At 43.6% G+C, this 21,389-nt stretch overlaps 2 protein-coding genes across 8 annotated transcripts in view; one reads left to right on the plus strand and one right to left on the minus strand.

Annotated features, from left to right (window-relative positions):
* LOC142487029 (uncharacterized) overlaps positions 1-3,364 on the minus strand; it is a 34,255-nt gene extending 30,891 nt beyond the window's left edge. For 2 of the 4 annotated variants that reach the window (XM_075585677.1, XM_075585678.1), the window contains exon 1: positions 2,185-3,364. The gene's annotated coding sequence lies outside the window, so the exon portion shown is untranslated. The remainder of the gene's footprint in view (positions 1-2,184) is intronic. The other 2 variants (XM_075585680.1, XM_075585681.1) reach the window with 2 other exon arrangements.
* On the plus strand, positions 1,130-20,933 carry TBC1D7 (TBC1 domain family member 7). 4 transcript variants are annotated; one of them, XM_075585685.1, is made up of 8 exons: positions 1,130-1,204; positions 6,337-6,456; positions 10,626-10,706; positions 14,940-15,127; positions 15,744-15,881; positions 17,347-17,492; positions 20,113-20,242; positions 20,675-20,933. In XM_075585685.1, the coding sequence occupies exons 2-8, from the start codon at positions 6,345-6,347 to the stop codon at positions 20,759-20,761; spliced, it is 882 nt and encodes a 293-aa protein (XP_075441800.1). In that variant the 5' UTR covers positions 1,130-1,204; positions 6,337-6,344; the 3' UTR covers positions 20,762-20,933. The 4 variants fall into 4 exon arrangements, with proteins under 4 accessions (XP_075441800.1, XP_075441798.1, XP_075441799.1 ...); XM_075585683.1 differs by lacking the exon at positions 1,130-1,204 and adding an exon at positions 3,418-3,790; XM_075585684.1 differs by lacking the exon at positions 1,130-1,204 and adding an exon at positions 3,419-3,645.
* Positions 20,934-21,389: the final 456 nt, after the last annotated feature.

Raw genomic sequence — 21,389 nt, forward strand, 5'->3', positions numbered from 1 at the left:
GTTACTTCCCCTCCCACGTGTAGGCTGGTTACTTCCCCTCCCACGTGTAGGCTGGCTACTACCCCTCCCACGTGTAGGCTGGCTACTACCCCTCCCACGTGTAGGCTGGTTACTTCCCCTCCCACGTGTAGGCTGGTTACTTCCCCTCCCACGTGTAGGCTGGTTACTTCCCCTCCCACGTGTAGGCTGGCTACTACCCCTCCCACGTGTAGGCTGGTTACTTCCCCTCCCACGTGTAGGCTGGCTACTACCCATCCCACGTGTAGGCTGGCTACTACCCCTCCCACGTGTAGGCTGGCTACTACCCCTCCCACGTGTAGGCTGGTTACTTCCCCTCCCACGTGTAGGCTGGTTACTTCCCCTCCCACGTGTAGGCTGGTTACTTCCCCTCCCACGTGTAGGCTGGTTACTTCCCCTCCCACGTGTAGGCTGGCTACTACCCCTCCCACGTGTAGGCTGGCTACTACCCCTCCCACGTGTAGGCTGGCTACTACCCCTCCCACGTGTAGGCTGGCTACTACCCCTCCCACGTGTAGGCTGGCTACTACCCCTCCCACGTGTAGGCTGGCTACTACCCCTCCCACGTGTAGGCTGGCTACTACCCCTCCCACGTGTAGGCTGGCTACTACCCCTCCCACGTGTAGGCTGGTTACTTCCCCTCCCACATGTAGGCTGGTTACTTCCCCTCTCACGTGTAGGCTGGTTACTTCCCCTCCCACGTGTAGGCTGGCTACTACCCCTCCCACGTGTAGGCTGGCTACTACCCCTCCCACGTGTAGGCTAGTTACTTCCCCTCCCTTGTTAGGGTAGCTGCTCTTGGTCTCCTAGCTCAGGACCCCACAGTTAGGAATCTCCCTCCTCTACGCTCTGTGCGAGGAGAAAGGCGTCCCCTTTACTCTCCTGCCTGATGATATGCTTGGCTGCTCTGCTTGGCTGCCTTCCCCGGGGTCTATATTCTGCCACAACTGGGCCCCACTTAACCCAGCTCACCTTCTCAGGCCGCTCTTCACTCAGGACCCCAGGACACACCTAATCCTAAAGGGCGGTTCCCCAATTTATATACCCTGGGGGTGTGAACCTTTCCTTCCCCAGTCTCTGGGCAAAACAAAGTGTTGCACAGCATCACCTCACTGGTCACATGAGCTACTAGGATCTTCCTAGCTCTGAGTCATGCCTCATGTGCCAGGAAGCTGCAACATTGTAGGTAAGGTCTGAGCCAGCTCTCATGCAAGAATAAGGCCGAGTCCATGGAAGGACAGGCCGTGCTGAGCCGTGCGGACGCTCCGCGCTGAAGATGTCTTTAGAGGGGGCTCACGCGAGCGTCCGCAGGCGTGCTGAGGCGCTGGATTTTTCAGCCGACAGCCAAGCTGTTTTTCAGAGCGCTGTCGGCTGAAAACATCCAATCAGCGCGGAGCAGCGTCAACGTCACGGCGCCGACGTTGGTGCGTTGCGGGTGATTGGCCCAGCGACGTCACTGCCCCGCCTCCCTCAGTCTCCCCCCGCCTCCGATCGCGCCCGCTGGCTCGCCTGCATGGGCATGAAATCGCGCAGATTTCAGCAGGCGAGCCTCAGCGTCAGCGCGGTCCAGCACTGACAACCCCTCTATGGTCCCAGCCTAAGGCTGAGTTCAGGGTGGCTGCTACGCACACTTGCGTTCATGCGCGCCTCCCCGCGTGCTCCTGCAGCCCAGCGATCTGTGTTCAGGCTGCAGGAGTCGGGTCGCTGTTATATCATGCACACCCTGTTATATGGAACACAATTTACTCTGAACACGGATAATATACATTGTGATATCATGCACACACTATATTCTGTACACGGATAATATACAATGTGATATCATGCACACACTATATTCTGTACACGGATAATATACAATGTGATATCATGCACACACTATATTCTGTACACGGATAATATACAATGTGATATCATGCACACTATTCTGCACACTGATAATATACAATGTGATATCATGCACACACTATATTCTGCACATGGATAATATACATTGTGATATCATGCACACACTATATTCTGCACACGGATAATATACAATGTGATATCATGCACACACTATATTCTGTACACGGATAATATACATTGTGATATCATGCACACACTATATTCTGCACACACTATATTCTGCACACTGATAATCAGACAGGGTATTTGTACAATAACCTTTCGTTGGAGCTCTGGATTCAAATAGATGCAGCTTCTGCCAGTTAATTTTAAAACATAACCTGTGTTAAAATGCAGGGGAATCTCTTTCTTTCCTCTGGCTGTTACAATGCAGGGGGTCTCTTTCTTTCCTCTGGCTGTTAAGTCCTGATATTTCTCCTTTTAGCTGTTGCAGTGCTCCCTGAGGTGTCACTGTACTTTGTACTGGCCAGAAAACCCACCAGTCTCCTCACTCCATGGATCGGTCAGGCCCTTGCAGAGTGTTCTGCAGCAGCCTGATCTTATCAAAACAAACTGCCACACCAGTCCCCTCAGCGATACATTTCCAACTGTCACCAACTGTCATTCCACTGGCTAAGCAGTCACATGGTGCAGTGGAATGTAGTTCTTAAAGGGGCCATGTCCTGTGCTGATAGCAGACAGAGGGGGTTACAATGACGTGACGCCGCGTAGCGTCATGACATCATGTAGCATCCCGTTGCCATCGCAACGCGGCGCCATTTGACTCCACACAGCTATGTTCACTGCAGTTGGAGGGGGAATTGCAGAAGAAAATGCATGCCAGAGACACTGCCGCATCACGCCGCACCCCACCGCCACCCGGAGATTGACGGGCTAAACCCGTAGCCCTGAGGGAAGTGATAAAACACAGAGTCTCCGGGTCATACCCGGAGAGGTGGTAACCCTGTCCACTGTATACTAATAGATAATGGTGAAAACTAGGGTTGCAACATGTACAGTGGAGTTTTTGTCACTTTATTATCCACTATAACTTATTTAGTTAGTGTGTGATCAAAACGCACTGAAATCATTTCAACACATTTTGCAACAAAAAAAAATTGTGTATGCTTTATTCAGTGTATATGCATATTTACAGTATATATTTACTCTCCTCAACAAATTGTGTGTATGGCAGAGACAGGGTGCAGGAGGCAGAGAGGGTGCAAGGGGGGCGGCAGTGAAACCAGGTGTTATTTCTCAGTAAGGGAAGGAGTGCAACCATGGGAGCCTCAGTCTGTAGTGACTGTCATGTGATTTCCCTTTCACGCCCTCCACTCATGTGATTCTGGGATTTGTAGTTCTGCTGCCTTTGCAGCATTGGATCACGAGCTGGACTACAACTCCCTAAAGCCCCTACAGAGGCGCGAGGGGACCAGGAGCAAGGTGGGCAGAGCAGCAACTGTGTGCTTGAGGGCGGGGCCTGTGCAAGAGCTGCCCAAAGTGTGACAGCTGCAAATAAACATGAGCAACTGTCACCAGCACAGCGTGCAATGTAACGGGGACACATCAGCCAATCAGACTGATCCATTCACCCATCCATCAGCCAATGGAAATGATCAAACAATTATCCAATCACAGCACTCCATCTACCACCCAAACAGCGCTCTGCAGAATGAATTGTTGCTTCCTATATATCTTTATTTAATCTGTGGAACACTATATCAGCGGTGGGAACACGTGGTGAGTACGGAACGGCTCTGCAGGTCCTGCCGGGGATCGGCGGCGCTGGTGTACGCGGGGACAGCCCGGGCTTCCTCGCCAGCCAATTGTAGCGCGGATCGGCTGAGAACCGGCGCAACCACACCATGGTGACGGATATGCGCAGGTGAAACGTCACAGACCCGGAAGTGCAGAGCAGCAGCAGAGCGAGGACAACACAGTATGGCAACCCGGTGCAGTGCTGCGGTCATGCGCACCCTGTGACGTCATGCACGCCCTGTTATATCATGCACACCCTCTTATATCATGCACACCCTGTTATATGGAACACAATTTACTCTGCACACTGATAATATACATTGTGATATCATGCACACACTATATTCTGCACACGGATAATATACATTGTTATATCATGCACACACTATATTCTGCACACGGATAATATACATTGTGATATCATGCACACACTATATTCTGCACACGGATAATATACAATGTGATATCATGCACACACTATTTTGCACACTGTTAATATACATTGTGATATCATGCACACACTATATTCTGCACACTGATAATATACATTGTGATATCATGCACACTATATTCTGCACACTGATAATATACATTGTGATATCATGCACACACTATATTCTGCACACTGATAATATACATTGTGATATCATGCACACACTATATTCTGCACACTGATAATATACATTGTGATATCATGCACACACTATATTCTGCACACTGATAATATACATTGTGATATCATGCACACACTATATTCTGCACACTGATAATATACATTGTGATATCATGCACACACTATATTCTGCACACTGATAATATACATTGTGATATCATGCACACACTATATTCTGCACACTGATAATATACATTGTGATATCATGCACACACTATATTCTGCACACTGATAATATACATTGTGATATCATGCACACACTATATTCTGCACACTGATAATATACACATTGTGATATCATACACACTATTCTGCATAATGATACAATACGTTGGGCACAGTGATATCATACAAACTGTATTCTGGACACTGATAATACTCTGATATAATTCCTACTACATTGTGGGCACTGATATGATGCATGCTGTTATATGCAGTATCATATGTTTAGGCCTTGGAGCGGTTTGATGCCAAAAAATATACTTTGTGTAAAAACAGGCCTGTTATCCACTTCAGTGCAAAGAAGGCCCCTTCATTGCCGTCCCCTTTGGCACAAAATAAATTAAATGCAAATCCCACATAATTTGTTATTGGGGAGGGGATCTGCGTTTATATATTATGTTCATTTATTTCTCTTGCCCAAGTCTTTTTATTAATGTTGATTCTTGGGTATTGCAAATGAGGCCTTTTACCCAATAATGTCATAATTATTGGAAAACCTGGATTTAGTTTCCCTGGCCTCACATACATTAATGTCTTCAGCAAAAGTGAGAAGGTAAAGGCAGAGATGTCAATTTGTAAGGACACAAGCCAGTGAGATTTAGGGGTTCGGGGGATGGACCAAAATACTGTGAGTTCCAGTTGAAATATATGATAATGCCGGGGCTAAAATCTTTGAGATTAATTTAAATTCTGATTAATCAGGGAGACTTCACAGGCCTAAAGGGTTAATGGCTCTGCACTCTCTACCTTGTACATGTAACTTGCAAAATCCATGAAGATTAATGCAGCAATTCCACCTCCTTTAAGAGATTTATTTTTGTATATTATTTGAACCGGGGCAGTCCCCCGAGCAAAACTAGTAAAGCTGCAACGTGGCCGCAATTTCCTTGTGCTGAGAAAAATCAAAATGAGTGCCTCGTGGCGGGCGAGGCAATCGGTGAGGTGATGGTCCCTAAGATACTCGGCTTTCCTGATCAGGACCACTTGGTCCATCTAGTTACTAATACTTGTATCTCCTTCTGTTATAGAACATTATTATTATTAGTTTCCTGCAAGCACTTTCATAGTGAACCATAACATTGAGTTACCTACCAACAGATGTAGCAGACATTATGCACCGTTAAAGCAATGTGATGTGTTAATGCTGCCAACGATATATATCGCAAGTAATATACGGCTCCATTAAAACATTGGTAATGCAAAATATTTTTTTGCATGATATACAAATTAATATAGTTCTCTCCAGGAACGTCTTGCAACATATTACTTTTATTTTAATTGCTAGGTAAGTGGTTTCAATTTACAAATGTATAGAAGGTAAGAGGCGCAGTCCGAGAGCCATTTGATCCTGCCACGGGGGCACGTCGACCAAGACAGCAATTGAAGGACAATCTCGGCATAAACCAAAATTCAGGGACTTTGTGATGAAAGTATTGAAAATGTAATGAATTTTCAACAAAAGATCTTGAAAAAATTTCAAAGATGGGACTGAAACGTGGATGTTTTGGTGTAAGTTCAATTACATTTTCAATACTTTAATCACAAAGTCCCTGGGAGTGCCATTTTCCTGTTTATACTTTAATTTGCGAATGAACATTGCTGAATAAGACTATTGTGGCCGCCTCTCTGGCAGCATCAGGATCGATGCATGAGACGCACACTAATGCTGGTCCTTACCTACTGTTTCTAACCGTTCATTGAAAGAACCTTGCAAATGAGAAGATTTGCCTTGGTCGATATACCCAGGACTGAGGCCTGTTTTAAATGTTTCGTCCTAGGGTAAAAAATGGCAGAGGATTCTCAGAGAAACTTTCGCTCCATTTACTATGAAAAAGTCGGATTCCGTGGAGTCGAGGAGAAAAAATCCCTGGAGATCTTGCTGAAAGACGATCGTTTAGGTGAGAAACCTGATCGAGATCTGCTAAGCGCCGATGCAGGGTCTCGCACCCCGATCTGGCGGTAACTGGCCTTCATGTCAATAGCCGTTAACACCAGATTGCGGTGCACTACCCCGCATCGGCGCTTGGCTAATACCGGCGTTTGTTGTTTATTATTTTTTTTAAATCTTGCTGAAGTGCATTTTATGGGTATTGGCTAATACCAGAGGAAAAAAAGGCAGGTCAGACTTGTACATTCCGGTTGAAACCAATGAGCAGGACTCATTATTAATAAGTGCTAATTTAGTAAATCCTGTATGGGACGTACTTTATTTTTTTCCTTATTTTGCTAATGGCTAATTATGGCGGCATAATTACATGATACAGAAAGAATGGATCACCACTTTATCTGCATGTACACCATTCTATCTGCATGTTTACAAAGGTTAAATGTTTTTATAAAATGCATGTTTACAAAGGTTAAATGTTTTTATAAAATATTTTAAAATAATTAAATGGTGTCAGCCCATATTGAACATGTCGCTGCCATCAGTTCACTTCGTTTCTAGGGGGCGCTGCTGTTGTGAGGTACGTCACTGTCTTGGTTTTTTGTGTGTGCTTATCTTTAGGCATTTGTACAGCAATCGGACGTCAAATTTGTAGTAGCCAATAACATGGTATTAAAACCTCATGTTCTTTTGTTAGTCGTGCTTAAAAAAACAAATGTTAGTCCATCATAATGACAGATAACTGGAGGAATAGCTTGGTGGTAAGAATATTGCCTGTGGTGTCTGTTCTCCCTGGGCCTGTAAAACTATGTACAATGCCGGAAGTGTTTTACCGCCCTGTACAAACACTGACCACCACGGCCCACCTCACTACCTTTGTTTATAAACAGTGCTCTCTCACTCCGGCGGGCTGTGCTTGCTCAGTCTGTCTCATGATTCTCAGCGCTATACAAGAACACAATTATTATAACATAGCCATTGGATAAGTTGACAAAAGTCAGGCCTTTAACAGGTTTTGTTTCTGCACATGATAATCTCTTTGAAATTGTTTAATATAATTCAGAAGTGAAGTATTTGTAACTATTATAGTATCACGTTTTTACAAACGTTCTAAAAGCCATCAACTAGTTTAGCTGTTCATGGGCAAAATGCAGGTTCCAATAACTTTTTTTTTTTTTTTTTTTTTTGCTTGGAGGGGAGGGGGGATTTTGAATATAATGTCTGTTTTAATTAAAGAGTATAAAATAAGGCACCTGGCCCCGATGGCATACATCCAAGAGTTTTGAAGGAGCGATTGGCATAAAGCAGATGTGGTGCCTATATTTAAAAAGGGAACTAGATCAGAACCAGGGAATTGCAGACCTGTAAAACTGACTTCAACAGTGGGGAAACTACTTGAAGGTTTAATACGGGATAATATTCAGGAATATCTAATGGAAAACAAAATTATTAGTAATAGTCAGCATGGCTTTATGAAGGATAGATCATGCCAAACTAACCTTATTTGTTTCTTTGAGGAGGTAAGTAGGAATTTAGACCAGGGTAATGCAGTTGATGTGATCTACTTAGATTTTGCCAAGGCTTTTGATACGGTTTCACACAAGAGGTTGGTGTACAAAATAAAGAAAATTGGACTCAGTAATAATATATGCACCTGGATTGAAAACTGGTTAAAGGACAGACAACAGAGGGTTGTCATAAATGGAACTTTTTCAGGTTGGGCTAAAGTCGTGAGTGGAGTACCCCAGGGATCGGTACTGGGACCCCTGCTTTTTAACTTGTTTATTAATGACCTTGAGGTTGGGATCGAGAGTAAAGTCTCCATCTTTGCTGATGATACTAAATTGTGTAAGGTAGTAGAATCAGAGCAGGATGTAATTTCTCTTCAGAAGGACTTGGAGAGACTGGAAACGTGGGCAGGTAAATGGCAGATGAGGTTTAATACAGATAAATGTAAGGTTATGCATTTGGGAAGCAAGAATAAACAGGCGACTTACAAATTAAATGGGGATAAATTCAGGGAATCCTTGATGGAGAAGAATTTAGGAGTGCTTGTAGACAGCAGGCTTAGCAATAGTGCCCAATGTCATGCAGTAGCTGCAAAGGCAAACAAGATCTTATCTTGCATCAAACGGGCAATGGATGGAAGGGAAGTAAACATAATTATGCCCCTTTACAAAGCTTTAGTAAGACCACACCTTGAATATGGAGTACAATTTTGGGCACCAATCCTAAGAAAAGACATTATGGAACTAGAGAAAGTGCAGAGAAGAGCCACCACATTAATAAAGGGGATGGACAATCTAACTTATGAGGAGAGGCTAGCTAAATTAGATTTATTTACATTAGAAAAGAGGCGTCTAAGAGGGGATATGATGACTATATACAAATATATTTGTGGACAATATACAAGGAGCTTTCAAAATAACTATTCATCCCAAGGGCAGTACAAAGGACTCAGGTCCATCCCTTAAGGTTGGAGGAAAGGAGATTTCACCAGCAGGAAAGGGTTCTTTACAGTAAGGGCAGTTAAAATGTGGAATTCATTACCCATAGAGACTGTGATGGCAGATACAATAGATTTGTTAAAAAAAAAAGTTTGGACATATTTTTAGAAAGGAAAGGTATAAAGGGATATACCAAATAAGTATAATGGGAAGAATGTTGATCCAGGATGTAATCTGATTGCCAATTCTTGGAGTCAGGAAGGAATTTATTTTTCCCTTTATGAGATATCATTGGATGATATGACTCTGGGGTTTTTTGTTTGCCTTCCTCTGGATCAATAAGCAAGTATAGATATATGATCAAATATCTGTTGTCTAAATTTAGCAGAGGTTGAACTTGATGGACGTACGTCTATTTTCAACCTCATCTACTATGTAACTATTTAACTCGGCGCTTAGATAAACAAAAAAAAACTGACTTTCGAGCGCGCTCGGCTTGCCTGCAACGCCCCCCTGTGCGCACTTGCGATATAGCTAGGACACCCGGCGCTCATGTTTGGAGAGCTGGTGACGTCACCGCTCTCAAGCATGAGCGCGGTCAGCGCCAGCGGGGCCGCAGCCTAAGGCCTAACCCTAAACAAGCTAATTCCTGTTGATATCAATCTCTCCCAACTGAAAAACTGGTAAAAGAAGCCAGAATGATGAAATAATTCAAAATTCTTCTAATTTGCTTTGTTACTGTTCTGCAGTTATCCTTCATGTGTTTTTTTTTTTTTTTTTTTTGGTTTTTTTAAATCTGTCCTGTACTATGAGAAATTACTTGTGGCATTAAAAAAAAAACATGTATTATAATGTAATGACCATTTTTTTCTTTCTATAGCAACCTTTTCTAAAGTCACATCCTCTTCCTCTTCTGAATCAGGCTCTGACACCCCTTCTTGAGCCCTGCCCTCTCTCTAGTAGGGCACCAATTGTATCTAGTGACTGCCTGGTCACATGATCTTCCCCACAGAACTTTGCCTCTTTGGTTCTCCTGCACTGACAGCCATTTAGTGAACCCTCGAGCCGAATCTTTGCTGATCGGCATTTTTTTAAAACTGGGTAACGGGTACCCGGAGGATTTGGCACCTTGTACCCGGCTACCCGGTTTTTAATTTACCTGGGGGTGGAGGAAACTGACCTGGGGTGGAGGAAGCCCGCAGCGACATCTGAACAGGTAAGCAGAGGTGCGGGGGCGGTGGGGCAGCATCAGCGGTCAGTGGTCAGTGTGGAGCCCGCACGGTAGCTGCAGGACTCCATACTGCACACTGTGAGCTGGGACCATGTGACCTCAGCAGGAGGAGAAGCTTTCCTATTGGACAGCCGGGTGTTCAAAAGGAAAGCTTCTTCTCCTGCTCCGGTCACATGGTCCCAGCTCACAGTGCAGTATGGAGTTCTGCAGCTCCCGCGCGGGCTCTACATGACTGTGATGCTGCCCCACCGCCCCCGCACCTCTGCTCACCTGTTCAGATGTCCGCGCGGGCTTCCAGCGGGTAAGTAAGAGATAATTTTCAACTACCCTGACATTACCCGGTGCCGGGTCCAGTTTTCAGCTGCCGGGTCCGGGTAATTTCCGGGTAGCTGAAAAGCCGCCGGGTACCTGGTACATCACTACTAATTACTTATCATTGTGTGGATTGTATTGATGCACATATTTTTGGGGGACTGCTACTTTAACTTCTCTCTTTCCCAACAGATATTGAGAAGCTTTGCACGTTCAGTCAGAGGTTCCCTCTCCCATCCATGTACCGTATTCTTGTGTGGAAAGTACTTCTAGGTACAGTAAATTGTTTATTAATCCGACATTACAACATTCTTCAGGGTAAGGGAATACTTTTTTTTTCTTTCCGCAGACGCACTTACCAGAACTCCCTCCTACTGTCTCTGTACGTTCTCCCTACCTACCAATTAGACTGTAAGCTCCTCGGAGCAGGGACTCCTCTTCCTTAATGTTACTCTAATGTCTAAAGCACTTATTCCCATGCGCTGTTATTTATTTGATCACCACGTGTATTATTACTGTGAAGCGCAATGTACATTAATGGCGCTATATAAATAAAGACATACAATACATAGGGCAATATTGAACACATACTGTATTACCTGAAAGAAAAGATCACACAAATTACCAAATTGTTTAACCCATGTGGAAGTTTGTGACTGTCCTTTTTAAAGATACAATTCTTAATAGGTTGATAAAAAATGCAAACCTTTTATTTTTCTACATATGTATTCATTTTTATGCTGCTACAACCCAATGCATTTTGTTTTTAAGGATTTAAATACGGCTTATCCTTTTTGTTGGGAAGTAGCGGGTCTGACCTCTCGTTATTAAATGCATATTATATGATTTTACTGTATATTTAGGATTCATAAAATAAAAACTTTATGCAGAAGTGCAGTTTCCTGCAGCATTACCCAGCAGCAACCAATCAGGATAGAGGAAACTGCCTTGCTTTCTCCCTCCTTGGGGAAATCCTGCAGTACCCTTTTTTTTTAATCCTCTCACGGAACCTCAGGGTGCCGCGGAACCCCAAGTGGGGAAACACTGACCTAAAGGGAACGAGGGACAATGTTCGTTGTAAGATGAGATGTGATTCAGGTTAGAATATGGCCCAGTCTTGACAATTGAAGCCATTACGGTTTGGGGAGGATGATAAGTTACATAGGGTGGAGATTAGCCCAGCCACACAGCTGGGGAGGGGAGTTCGATGTTGGAGGTAAGGCGAGCAGGCTTCCTTGAAAACGTGAGGTTTTTAAACATCTCAAAGATGGGGGAGAGTAATGGTGCATGGTAGGGAATTCCAGGTAGAGGGCGCAGCACGGAAAAAGTCTTGCAGGTGAGAGGTAGTAAGGTGGGAGGAAAGGTGGATGTCGTGGGCAGAACGTAGGTGGCGTTTTAGGCATGTATTTGCGGATGAGGGTTGAGATGTAAGGGGGGTGGTGTTGTTGAGAGCCTTGTAAGTCATTACTAGGGTTTTAAATGTAATTCTAGAGACTAAGGGAAGCCAGTTTAGGGATATAGGTAGTTGAGTAGCAGAAGTGGAGCGGTAGATGAGTCTAGCAGCAGCATTTAGGATTGATTTGGAGTTGGGCGAGGTGAACAAGAGGAATGCTAACTAAGAGAAGATTGCAGTAATTTGAGGCGGAACATGAGTGAGTGGATTAGGATTTTAGTTGCACCATGAGTGACAAAAGCTTGTATTTCAGAGGTGGAGATGGCAGGACTTCGTAAGGGATTGAATGTGAGGAATGAAGGAGAGCAGATAAAGATGACCTCTAGAAAGCGGGCTTGAGGTGTTGAGGAGATTGTGGTGTTGACTGTGAGTAGTGGTGTAGCAGTGTAAGAGGGAAATAGAATTAATATTATGTTGGACATGTTGAGTTTCAGGTAGCAGATACCTCAAGGAGGAGATTGCAGAGAGACAGTTGGAGACCCAGGCAGGAGTGAGGAGGAGAGAGATGTGGGTGTCGTCGTCATAAAGATGACACTGAAAGCCAAAAGATTGTATTAGTTCACAAAGAGACAGTGTAGAGTGAGAAGAGAAGAGCAGAGCCTTGTGGAACTCCAACAGAAAGAGGGAGTGAAGAGGAGGAGACATCAGAGAAGGAACAGGGTTCAGCTGTATAACACCAAAAGTAGAAGATCTGATCCAGGCCAATTATACTCCATTAGCAAAAACAATAGAAAACGATTTAAAAGGTGGAATAAGAGTATTATCTTGTGGATAGGTAGAATTAACTGTATTAAAATTAATATATTATTATTTGTTCCAGACTATCCCCGTGACTGTTTCCAAGCAGTATATTACTCCGCTTCAAAGTAAAATGAATTAATACATTTATTTGGGAATTTATAAAAAGCCAAGGACTAATACTAAAACACTGCAAAGACATAAATCACAAGGTGGACTTGGGCTACCAAACATCAACAAATATTATCTTGCTACACAAGTGAATGCTCTTTTTGAATGGTTTCAGAGTACTAAAAATAAACTTTGGGTGGAAATTGAAAATAATTATTGCAAAAAAATAGATACAAATAAGGCTCCGTGGCTTAGGAAGATCGCTCTAGAGGTCTCTATTGGCGCAGCACTAAGTGCTTGGGACAACATTTCTAAAGAGGAGAGAATCTCCACGTTCCCATCCCCTCTAACTCCAATATGTGGGAACCCTGATTTCCCCCCCAGGGCTCAACTCCGGAATATTTAAAAAATTGAGTCAAGCAGGTGTAATTGGGCTGGGAGACCTGATGGATATGGATAAGGCCAGATGTTTTAAACACTTTCAGGACCAGTTTGAATTTAAAGAAAGGAAAATATGGCAATATATGCACATTTTTACATTATATGAACGGAAAATAAAACAAAAAAAAATATTTTAAGGGTGCTGAGTCCTTTTGAAGCAGTGCTGGTCTTGCGGGGTGCAGATGGGCACAATATATCGTACATCTATAGAGCATTACTAGAAATGAATATTGAAACTAAACCAGGGTTTGTACTAGCCTGGGAATAAGAGCTGCGTAGGGAGTACTCAAATGGACACAGATGTGGAGTAATGCCAGCTCTTCCTCGATCAACGAATATACTAAAAAATGTATATAAGATAATGTACAGGTGGTATTACACACCACAAAAACTGAAAGAATGTTACCCAGGAACTTCCAATAAGTGCTGGAGAGGTTGAGGAGGTGGGAACAATGCTTCATGTCTGGTGGGAGTGTAAAATAATAGAGCGGTTCTGGGATATGATATAAGAGCAGATTTTTAATATTACCAAGATTAGAATCCCAAAAGACTCGAGTATTACACTGCTAAACAAAGAAGTGGTCAAGGGGCACAGAATGAGGAGATCCCTATTAATACATATGCTAAATGCAGCAAGATGTGCCATCGCTGCCAACTGGAAAAAGCCAGAGGCACCCACTATGGGACAGTGGGAGTCGAGTGTATGGGAGGTCATGAAAATAGAACAACTATCAAAGATAATCACTGAGACTAGGTCAAAATTTGAAAGCCTTTTGCTGCCACGGTCAGAGTTTACTGCTAATAGAACACCGTGAGAGGATTTGAAAGTGGACACACTTGCCATCGTGAGATAATAATAATAAGGATAACCCGGACTAATATTTATGGGATTGACTTGTTTCTAGTTTTTATCTTATTTTTTATTATTATTATTTTTTTTTCTTTGTTTTAATTACAATATTTTTTTATTTGTGTCACTTTGATGGTTTTATGTTTGTTTTTTATTATTATTAATGCTGTCAGTTAATGTGTTATTGTATATCCGGTACTCTAATATATCATTTATTTTTTATGATATACAATATGTTTGAGTACGGTAGACTACAGAGTGAAAAAGTGTAAAAACGCTGATATGTTTTAAGTTGTGCTGTATTGTTGTGTATATGTTAAATGTTATAAAAAATGTGGACTATAAATAATTTACAAAAAAAAAAAAGTACGGCTGATGTGACAGTGGTGGTATTGTCGGTAGGTATGCAAAAGTCTTACAGTGTGTCAGAAGAGTGAGCGCCAGGCTGCAAAGTTGTCAAGAAATTGTGATGTAGGTCCAGGGGGATGATGAATGACAGCGACACAGATGGAAATGGGGGTGAAGAGACAGAGAGCTTGGACTTCAAAAGAGAGCGAGGGAAATAGGGGTTTAACATGAAATGTGCAGCGTGGGGCAGGTAGTAAGCCAACTCCTCCGCCCTATACTCCTTTTATTTTTTTTTCTGGTCTGGGGGTGTGGCTGAGGGAAAGACCCCCTCCACCCCATAGGAGAGGCAGTGTTGGAGGGGGTGAGACAGGTTTCTGTAATGACTACAATGGAGTTGGAAATGAACAAGTCCTGTATTGCCGTGAGTTTGTTGCAGACAGATCGTAAATAGGACCGTTACTGCTCTGAAATATTATGTAATGATACCTGGTCAAAATATCATTCTTTTATTTGTCATGCAACCAGTTTCGTAACAGTTTCCACCCATGGATTTGTGGTTTCCTAGGAATACTCCCCCTGCACCAGGAGACTCACGCTCTGGTGATGATGTCAAGGAAGGAGCAATACTACAATTTACACCGTGCCCTTAAGGTTATCCGCTTCATCAACGAATCCACGCCCAAGATTGAGGTGTTTCTGCACATGCATCAGCTGGAGTCCGGGAAGCTCTCCCGAAGTCAGACATATCCCCTGGTTAGTGATGCTTTTGTGCTAACCGGGTTCTAATGAGCAAATTGAAGCTGAAAGTGCACAGTGGTCCTGTTAACTTCTCACCACAACATTCATTGAGCAATTTTCTGCACACATAGCATGCTTCCTACCACAGTAGTGTTTGAAGCTGCTGACTTGTACCTATGTTTCACCTAAGCTGCAAGGTCCTCTTGAGGCCCAACCTATGTGGCTGTGGGAGAACGTGTGCAGCCTGGCACAGACCATGCATTGATCATCTAGTGTAATCATATTTGTCATTAATTTAACTTGGTCTTGCGTGGGACTACACCTGTAATGCTTGGCTTAATGCATTTGGAGTTAATGCTCTTTAAAGCCTTCTTTCGTAAAAGTAATTCTTCCCTTGTATGAGGCTTGTAAAATCCATATAGCTAGTAAGTTGCACCAAATGTAAGATGTTTATTTTATCTAAAACAATATGCTTCTCCATAAGTGAGTATCAGAGTGGCCGAATAATTATAGCGGCTCCAAGTTCAGGGTCGAATTTAAAATCGCACAGCGTTAATCATGAGATTTGAGTGGCAGATGTTGTCAGAGAAAAAACATCGGCTGTAACAAAGCATTGCTTCCACTTCTTCAGGAGCCGGACGATGAGGTATTCCTGGCGATAGCCAGCACTATGGAGGAGATGGTGGACGATGATGTGGACTGTTACTGGCTCATCAGAAGTTTTGTAAATCATTTGGATGCCAAATATAGAGATTCACAGCCTCATTTGGTAAGGGCATGTTTATTATTATTATTATTATTATTATTATTATTATTATTATGCGGCAAATTCCATGTATATAGTTTGAAGCACACTTCAGTCAGAGCAGGAAGGGAAAGAGGGAATTGGTACAACAGCAGGAAATAACAGGGGTGCAGCAATGTCACCTAGTGAAAGAGAGGAACACTCGTGCCCCAGAACCACACGCCCCTTATTTATTGCTGTGTTAATGTCCGTTTGTATTCCCTGCAAGAGATCACCCTACAGTTAGCCTATATATGTGGGATTTAACACATTGGCCTTTGCATGTACTGGTTCATTCAGAAGACTAATGCTATGTATCTTGGCTCTTGGTCACAGTAAAAGACAAGGGCTTTCATTTGTAAGCACCACTAAAGCTATTCAGATATTCTACTGTAACTTCAGAAATGGGAAATTTGAATCTGTTGTGATGTAGCATGCGCTGTAAATAATGTCCACCTATAGAATAAACAACATGGCTCTCCTAGTCTGCCCATTTCCTACCACTGTAAAACCTCAGTCTCTGTTTGAGGCTTGTATGTATGTACCTTATGTCTGTCCCAAGCATGTTTTGAATTCCCTTACTCGGTTAAACCCTACCCCCTCTGCTTGGAGGCTAGTCCATGAGTCCACCACCCTTTCCATGAAGAAGACCTTCCTCACATTTCCCCTGAGTCTCCCAGCATCGGAGAGCAACCTCCTGTCCTAGCACTTCTTTCTCTGATATGCTGCATTCCTGTATTTTGTTAGAAGCTTTAAAATACATAAAGGGTTTATCATATTCCCCCCTCTGCCTTCTACCCTCCAATCTTCAATACGACATGTGTCCTCTGTACTTTGTTAAAGTTATTGTGTTGCAGTTACATCTACATGGCAGCCTGTCCGTGTGCCAGATCTCACCTCCCTCGTGTTTCTTCTTCTAAGCGCTGGCTGGTCGTCTTTCCTTATAAACTCTTTACACAGCTCTTACTTGTATGTGTTCTGTATATGTCCCTTACACTATAGGGGCACACGTCCAGAGCATGGGTTTGTCTAGTAATTTTTATACTCATGGTAATTTTCCCTGCACAGTGGTGAGTGACCTCTAGATACTGCAAGAATACAAACAAACGATATACAATTAAGGATATAACCTTAATCTGGTTACTACACATGCGCTCGTTCTTATTAAGGTAAATCTTCACAACATTCTTCAACTCTTCACTATATTGTGACGACTTGGTGACAGCAGACTTCAATATCCATGTTGTATTGCAAATAATGAGACAATTGCTCTCAATGATCTCATGGGCAGGTATACCTATATTTACCATAGAAAACAGGGTTAATATCAGCCCCCTATAAAGATGTAGAGGGTAAATCTACTAATGCAGTTGGTGGTAAGAATGTGTGCGATCTGGTAACAAATGTTCATTTATATCTGTGTTTTTGTTTCTGGTTCTTTTCTTTGTAGCCAAAGGCCTTTGAGCATTATCTGAATCTAGAGGATAACAGACTTGTCACACACCTTAAGACCTGCTACGCATTAGACAAACTTCCATATGATCTCTGGTTTAAAAAGTGTTTTGCTGGCTGTTTACCAGAATCCAGCTTACAGAGGTAAGATGTAATCAGACATGTTCAAGTAACACACGTTGCCACTCAGGCGGTTCAAATACGTTTTCAGCATTGCCATTTATTGTCCTATTCCAACCTAGTGGGATACATCCCTTGCAAATCCTCAGCAATATTTCCTTTTCTAATAAATTTAAAAGCTAAACCTCTAGAACCGTGAAACAAACAATGTTCAAATGTGTTACATGTCTGCTTTGGCCTTCCTGCAATGCAATCTACTTTTCTATTTGGAGCGGGCAGTGGTGGATTTCCAATTTTGCCGCCTTAAGCCCATACTTTTTTTTTTTTTTTTTTTTGCAGCCGCCATACATTTTTCGTCTTGTTCTCTCCTCCTTAATACACCAAATATAATCGCCCCCCTGCAGCACACACAATATAGCACCCTCTGTGGCACACACAATATAGTACCATCTGTGGCACACACAAAAAGCACCCGTGAAGCACACAATATAGCACCCCCTGTGGCATACACAAAATGGAATCCTACCTCCCCCCCCCCCCCTCCATGCAGCACACACAATGTAGCACCCCCCTGTGGCACACACAAAATGGAATCCTACCTTCCCCCCCACCCCCCCTCCATGCAGCACACACAATATAGCATCCCCTGTGGCGCACACAAAATTGAATCCTACCCCCCCCCCCTCCATGCAGCACACACAATATAGCACCCCCTGTGGCACACACAAAATGGAATCCTACCTCCCCCCTCCCCTCCATGCAGCACACACAATATAGCACCCCCTGTGGCACACACAAAATGGAATCCTACCTCTCCCCTCCCCTCCATGCAGCACACACAATATAGCACCCCCTGTGGCACACACAAAATGGAATCCTACCTCCCCCTCCCCTCCATGCAGCACACACAATATAGCACCCCCTGTGGCACACACAAAATGGAATCCTACCTCCCCCTCCCCTCCATGCAGCACACACAATATAGCACCCCCTGTGGCACACACAAAATGGAATCCTACCTCTCCCCTCCCCTCCATGCAGCACACACAATATAGCACCCCCTGTGGCACACACAAAATGGAATCCTACCTCCCCCTCCCCTCCATGCAGCACACACAATATAGCACCCCCTGTGGCACACACAAAATGGAATCCTACCTCTCCCCTCCCCTCCATGCAGCACACACAATATAGCACCCCCTGTGGCACACACAAAATGGAATCCTACCTCCCCCTCCCCTCCATGCAGCACACACAATATAGCACCCCCTGTGGCACACACAAAATGGAATCCTACCTCCCCCTCCCCTCCATGCAGCACACACAATATAGCACCCCCTGTGGCACACACAAAATGGAATCCTACCTCTCCCCTCCCCTCCATGCAGCACACACAATATAGCACCCCCTGTGGCACACACAAAATGGAATCCTACCTCTCCCCTCCCCTCCATGCAGCACACACAATATAGCACCCCCTGTGGCACACACAAAAGGGAATCCTACCTCCCCCTCCCCTCCATGCAGCACACACAATATAGCACCCCCCTGTGGCACACACAAAATGGAATACTACCCCCCCCCCTCCATGCAGCACACACAATATAGCACCCCCTGTGGCACACACAAAATGGAATCATACTACCCCCCCCCCGGCGCAGCATACACAATATGACACCCCTGCCCCACGCAGCACACACACAAAATGCCCCCCGCGCAGCGCGCACACCACGTGGAACCCCCCACCGTGCAATACACAAAATACTGCCCTGCCCGCCACATGTGACTCTAAACCAATCAGAGGCCGCTTCCCGACCCCTTTCGTGACGTCACTGGCCTTGTCGCCAGTGACGTCGCTTAAAATCGAATTATAACTTTTTCTAGTGGCGACGGGTGATGTCATCAGTCGCATCGACGGCACTATAAGCACGGCCTTAGGCTGTGATTTATACAGCGGGCGATGGTGTACGCCGAGCACAAATTGCCTGGTGTGCGCACGATGGAGCGCAATGGCACGACCGCGATTTGAAGAGACAAATGTCTTTTCAAGTACGGCTGCGTGATGTCACGTGAGCAGTTCAGCCAATCAGGGCGAACCATCTTTGTGACGCATCCACCACGCCTCCCCAATCTCCTGCAGTGAAATTGACAGATCGCTTGGGCTGCAGGAGTGCACAAGGCTATGTGCTCCGTCGCGAGCAGGCAGTAGGATCATAGGCCTGGGCCTGATGTCAAATCTGACACTGGGAGCTGGGCTTGAAACATTCTGCAGCTTTATTGTGTGTGTGTGTGTGTGTGTGTGTATGGCACCTACAGTATACAGATTCTTCCACTGTTCTACATTACAACCCTGACGTGTCTGGGAGGAGCTGGCAGGTCATTGCGCTGTATGCTTCTCCAGCTCCTTAGAAGTTTCTGTATAGGTTGAACTTGATGGACGTAAGTCTTTTTTTCAACCTCATCTACTATGTAACTATGTATCTGTTGTGCACTACTGGTGTCATATTTGCTGCCCGAGCTGCTTCTCTGTACAACTCGTGTGTCTTATCTTTTAATTGCCATAGTAGGCGTCTGTTTCTCCTGCTCATGCACGATACATTTTATTACTGATGGAGCTTCTTTTTTTTTCCTTTCATATATTTAGGGTATGGGACAAAGTTGTAAGCGGATCGTGCAAGATTCTTGTATTTGTTGCTGTTGAGATATTTTTAACTTTCAAGATGAAAGTCATGGCTTTGAATAATGCAGATAATATAAAAGCATTTCTGGGAAAAGTAAGTATGTCTGGTGAATGTATCATGTGTATTTTGTGATAGATTTTAGCCATAGCTGAAAGAGCAAAAAACATGATAACCATTACAAAATATGTATGGTTTCTGGGCTGGTGTCTATACACTTCTGATTTTAAATATTAGACTTGAGCATCAAGATCTCTACCAGACATCTGAGAGAAATATGTAGTATTCAAAAAGTAATACAAGACGTATGTGAGACTTGCAAAAAATGAAAAATGTGACATAACAGCCAGTTTGATAACTAAAAGTATATTTTCTTTAATGTCTTCTCTAAGCTGTATTATAAATCAGTGCTGCTCCCAGGAGTCTCAGGATGTTATAACAAGCTGAGCATTACTGAGATGCTGGCAGAAGGGAATTGATGTAAAAAAAAAAAATACACATGTAATGCAAATCTTTCTTTTATTTTAGATTCCTCAAGACAATACAGATGCAATAGTGAGCAAAGCAATAGATTTGTGGCATAAGCATTGCGGTACACCTGCCCATTCTGTATGAAATCATGCCATTTATTATTGTTGCTGTGTTTTTTTTTGTAAATTATTTATTTTCTTTAAGTCCAAATGGAATCTTTTGAAATTAATTTGTGCAGAATATGCATGAATAATTCAAGGGCATTTCCTCGTCCTTCCGTTGTACATTTGAGCAAATAAATCAGTTTAAGACTTGTGTTGATGGGTGTACATTCTTGGACTTGCAGAACGTTGTCAAGCTTTTAGATCTCCCGGTAGAAAGAGTCTGATCAGTTTCCAATATAAATCATTTCTGGCCCCAGTGATAACTCAGTTTAATAAAAGTATTCTGAACGTTACTGACTGAAAAGGGGCATAATATATTCTGCAGACTTATTCAATGTAGCTGAATATTTATCTTGCTTCTGAATACCTAAGGCAATCAGTGATTGATGCGCAAGTACCACTCGTGTTTTATCGAGTGTCTTTGAAAACTGAAGTGTAGTTTTAACCGAAAGGTACTTGTCACCTCTTTACATGCACTAATCCAGACCAGAGCGAGAGTCCTATTTTTCTAGAGTGCCCCCAAGCACACCTGTAGACTATAGATATACATTAAAAATGGCACACCATGTATAGTCTAAGGCTGAGATTATTGTTTGCACATGGCGATT

This window comes from Ascaphus truei, chromosome 2 (genome assembly GCF_040206685.1).
Source record: "Ascaphus truei isolate aAscTru1 chromosome 2, aAscTru1.hap1, whole genome shotgun sequence".
Classification (NCBI taxonomy): Eukaryota; Metazoa; Chordata; class Amphibia; order Anura; family Ascaphidae; genus Ascaphus; species Ascaphus truei.